Consider the following 4228-nt stretch of genomic DNA (forward strand, 5'->3'; position numbering starts at 1 on the left):
TCCGTCAATGAGGTTGTGTGTGCTAGAATTTTTTTATTGAAGTTTTTGAAAAATGTATTATGACGATAAATTTATAAAATATTTTAATAATTTAATTAATGTGGAGGGTTTGTAACCTACCAACACTGGATAGGGTAGCCTGGGTAGGGAGGCAAGTAGTGTAATATATATTTGTATGTATAGATTTGGGATCGTGTTAGACTATCTTAAGACATGTGAGAAAATATTTTTACATTTGAAATTTCATAGTAAAACATTGTGAAGGTTTCACAGTATTTTTGTTATGAAAGTTCGATATTTTTACTTTCACAATCTTTTGTTGTGAAGTTTCAAATGTAAAAAAGTGGTCTCAAGGGTCTCACGAAAACATGTTGGTCTCACGTGAATCCAACTTTGTATGTATATGTAAAATAAATGTGTACATATAAATTAAAAAAAGATCAAAATACTTTCTTATTTCAGAGCATCTTCAACAACTATGCTAAATTAGATAAAAGTGAAGTTTTAGCAACTTTTTTATTCCAACAACTATGCTATTGTATATGTTAAAATAGACAAAAGAAGGGAGAGGGAGATGGTAGAAATCTCAAAATTTAGAAAAATCTCTAAAACTACATATTTAATAAAAATAAATAATATTTAATTCTTTTTTATTGACATGAGCCATTGAAATTAGATGTTTAGAAGAGAAAAATAATATTTTATTAAATATACTGAATATTTTAATAATATAATTAATAGAAGAATTGATAAAATAGAGTACCTGTTAAAGTTTGTAACATTTTTAGAGATTTAACTTTTAATATTCAATTTTAGAAAAAAAAATATAGCATAACTCTTAAAGATGCTCTAACCAAATTAACATTTTTTTTTTCTGATCATTTAATGGCAAGAGCTTGGAATGTGTAAATACATAAACCAAAGAGTCCAATCTTTTTACTTATTTTGATTTTAAGACTAATATGGATAAGAAAAATTGGTCAAAATAGTCATTTCTCTCACATAAATTGATCTTATAGTCGTTTAAATCTCCCTAATTTATCAAAATATCACCACGTCCACAAGTCCCATATCTGTCACTTCCAAACCCAACTAAAAAACAAAATTTTTTATCAGATTTGACCCAGGTCTACAATTTGATTTTTTTTGTATGTGTTTTAGCTAGGTCCATAAGTGGCGGACGTAAGATTTGTGAAAGTAATGACATTTGGATCATTTTGAGAGGGAAATAACTAGGGAATGAATTTAAGAGTAAGAAATAATTATTTTGACCGATTTGATTTAACGATAGATAAAAGTTGGGAGGCAAATGGACGAAATTTGTAATTTACTCAAAATCAAACGTGAAGTTATTTTGAAAAAAAGAAAACGAGTAGAATGTATGTGTCTCCAGAGAATTCATAGCCCTACACCTCTCTCTCCCAATTTAACGCCCTTCTCTTCTCCTTCTTCCCAATTTTGAATCACTTCCAGATTATTCTTCTATCTCACAATGAAGAACAATCAAAACTCACTCTTTAATGCTCCATTACAGCTAGCAAATCTCCTTTCTCTGATCCTTTTCTTCGGATTCGGTTTATGTTTAGGAATCATCCTCACTTTCCATCTCAAAAACGTCTCCTTCAACCTCCAATTCACCCAATTCTCTCTCTCCACTGACACCGACCACGACCACCAGACCGTTTCATCGCCACCCAAGATCGGACTAGAAGATTACATACATCCAACGGATTTAATGCATGATCTGAGCGATCAACAGTTGATTTGGAGGGCATCGATGGTTCCCAAAGTCATGGAGTATCCCTTCCACAGAACTCCGAAGGTGGCCTTCATGTTTTTGACGAGAGGATCGGTCTTGCTGTCGCCATTGTGGGAGATGTTCTTCAAAGGGCACGATGGTCTTTTCAACATTTATGTCCATAGCTCCAATTGGACACAACCAATTCATTCCGTCTTCTACGGCCGGAGAATTCCCAGCAAGGTAATGAATTTTTCTCCACCTGAATTTATCATTCTACCCCTGTATATGTCTTGCCTAGTTTTTTAAGCTGTATATAACGTGGCTGCTTAAAAACTTATTAGGGTGTGGCACCGGTAATAATCATTTCTGAGTGTTTGGATAAACAGCTTATACCGGTGACAAACCATTAATAAGCAGTTTTTGAAGAAGTTAAATCATTATAACTTATAATAAGTTGATAAGGACTTTTATAGAAAAATATAAGTTGTTTCAAATAAGCAATCCCAAACACCCCTGTATGAGATATAATTGTGCTACGTCCCGAGCGAGTCTTGGCTTGTTTCATGTAAAGTCGTGTTTGACGTTGTTTCTTACGAATTATAGGCTGTTGAATGGGGTAAAGTGAGCATGATCGAAGCGGAGCGGCGCTTGCTAGCCAACGCCCTTCTCGACTTCTCCAACCAACGATTCGTTCTCCTCTCCGAGGCCTGCATTCCCTTGTTCAATTTCACCACTGTTTACTCTTACTTGATAAACTCCAACCACAACTACATCGAGTCCTACGACTTGGCCGGACCCGTTGGGCGAGGCCGTTACAGTCTGAGAATGCACCCAACCGTCAAAATCGGCGAATGGCGAAAAGGGTCACAATGGTTCGAGATGAATCGTGACCTAGCCATCGAGGTGATCTCCGACAACACCTATTTCCCTGTCTTCCAAGACCATTGTAATGGGTCATGCTACGCGGACGAACACTACCTGCCGACGTTCGTAACGCGTAGGTTTGGGGAAAGGAATTCGAACCGGACGTTAACGTTTGTGGATTGGTCGAAAGGGGGGCCCCACCCGACACGGTACACGAGGTACGATGTGACACATGAGTTTTTGGAGAAGTTGAGGAATGAGAGGCATTGTGAGTACAATGGGAGGAGAAATGAAACATGTCACTTGTTTGCAAGGAAGTTCACTCCACATGCTTTGGACAGGTTGTTGAGACTTGCACCAAAGGTTTTGCATATCAACCCATAGTTTTTTCAGCATTTTTTATTTATTAATATTATTATTATTATTATTTGTAGCATTTATTGATTTTTTTTTTATTGTTATGAGAGTTGTAATGGATACTATTTTTTGTAAGGAAATATAGATGTGGAAGTTTAGGTGGTTTGAACAACCTCATCTGTTTATTTGCTCTAAAAACATCTTACAACATGGTTTAATACCATATCTATTTAAATTTAGTGCAAATAATAAATCTATTTCAGTGGGTAATATTTAACAAATGTCTATCTGATAAGTGTTTATCGGGTCATTTATCTTATTGGATAAACATGGAAAGTGTCGAGAATCTTACCTAGTAAGAGCGATGATAAAGATGGAGAGTCTTACCGCGTAGGTTGTTAAAGTAAGTTAGAATGTTGTTGCTTATTGGGTGTTACGAGTCTCACGAAAAACCTTTGGTCTTACATGATCTTAAGTCTATATACATATATATATACATATATATATATATATGTGTATATATATATATATATATATATATATATATATATATGTGTATATATATATATATATATATATATATATATATATATATATATATGTATATATATATATATATACATATATATATATATATATGTGTATATATATATATATGTATATATATATATGTATATATATATATATGTATATATATATACATATATATATATACTATATTATAAAGTATTTGACAAAAACTCTTAAAAATCATTTTTTATGCATGAAGTACTGTTTATTGATGCAAATTACTTAAAATTCAAGATTACAAATAAATTGTGCGTATGTACAACTTATTAAAGTTTCATATTTGAATTCGTGTAACTAACTACGGATAAACATAATCAAATAGAGGATAAACATCTCATTTTAAAATATGAAAATTCTAAAATATAATTAAGATAATTATGGAAAGATCAAATGTTAACCATCATTTTTGTGTTAACTTTGAAAACCCTTTCAACCAATCAAATTCTATTATTCTTATAGGTTTATATCTTGTTCATTTTACCCTTACAAGGGTATTCTAGTAAATTGAATTCTTTTGTAACCCCCAAACAACTAATGGGGAGTTACAAACAATCTAATCCCAAAAAATATGCATTCATATTATTAATTTTTTTTTACTATTGATCTTCCATGTTCATTCTTGTATGAATTCCTAAATCGCATAAGAAACACGGTAGTAACGATTTTCGATATTGATCAATTTGAACACAAATGAAC

The 4228-nt window shown here is 32.5% G+C and overlaps 1 protein-coding gene across 1 annotated transcript; it reads left to right on the plus strand.

Moving 5' to 3' along the window:
* The first annotated feature begins 1492 nt into the window (after nt 1-1492).
* LOC112528454 lies at nt 1493-2989 on the plus strand. The gene is made up of 2 exons (XM_025139482.1): nt 1493-1981; nt 2345-2989. The coding sequence occupies exons 1-2, from the start codon at nt 1493-1495 to the stop codon at nt 2987-2989; spliced, it is 1134 nt and encodes a 377-aa protein (XP_024995250.1).
* Nucleotides 2990-4228: the final 1239 nt, after the last annotated feature.

Source organism: Cynara cardunculus, assembly GCF_001531365.2.
Source record: "Cynara cardunculus var. scolymus isolate 2C chromosome LG 15, CcrdV1, whole genome shotgun sequence".
Taxonomy (NCBI): domain Eukaryota; kingdom Viridiplantae; phylum Streptophyta; class Magnoliopsida; order Asterales; family Asteraceae; genus Cynara; species Cynara cardunculus.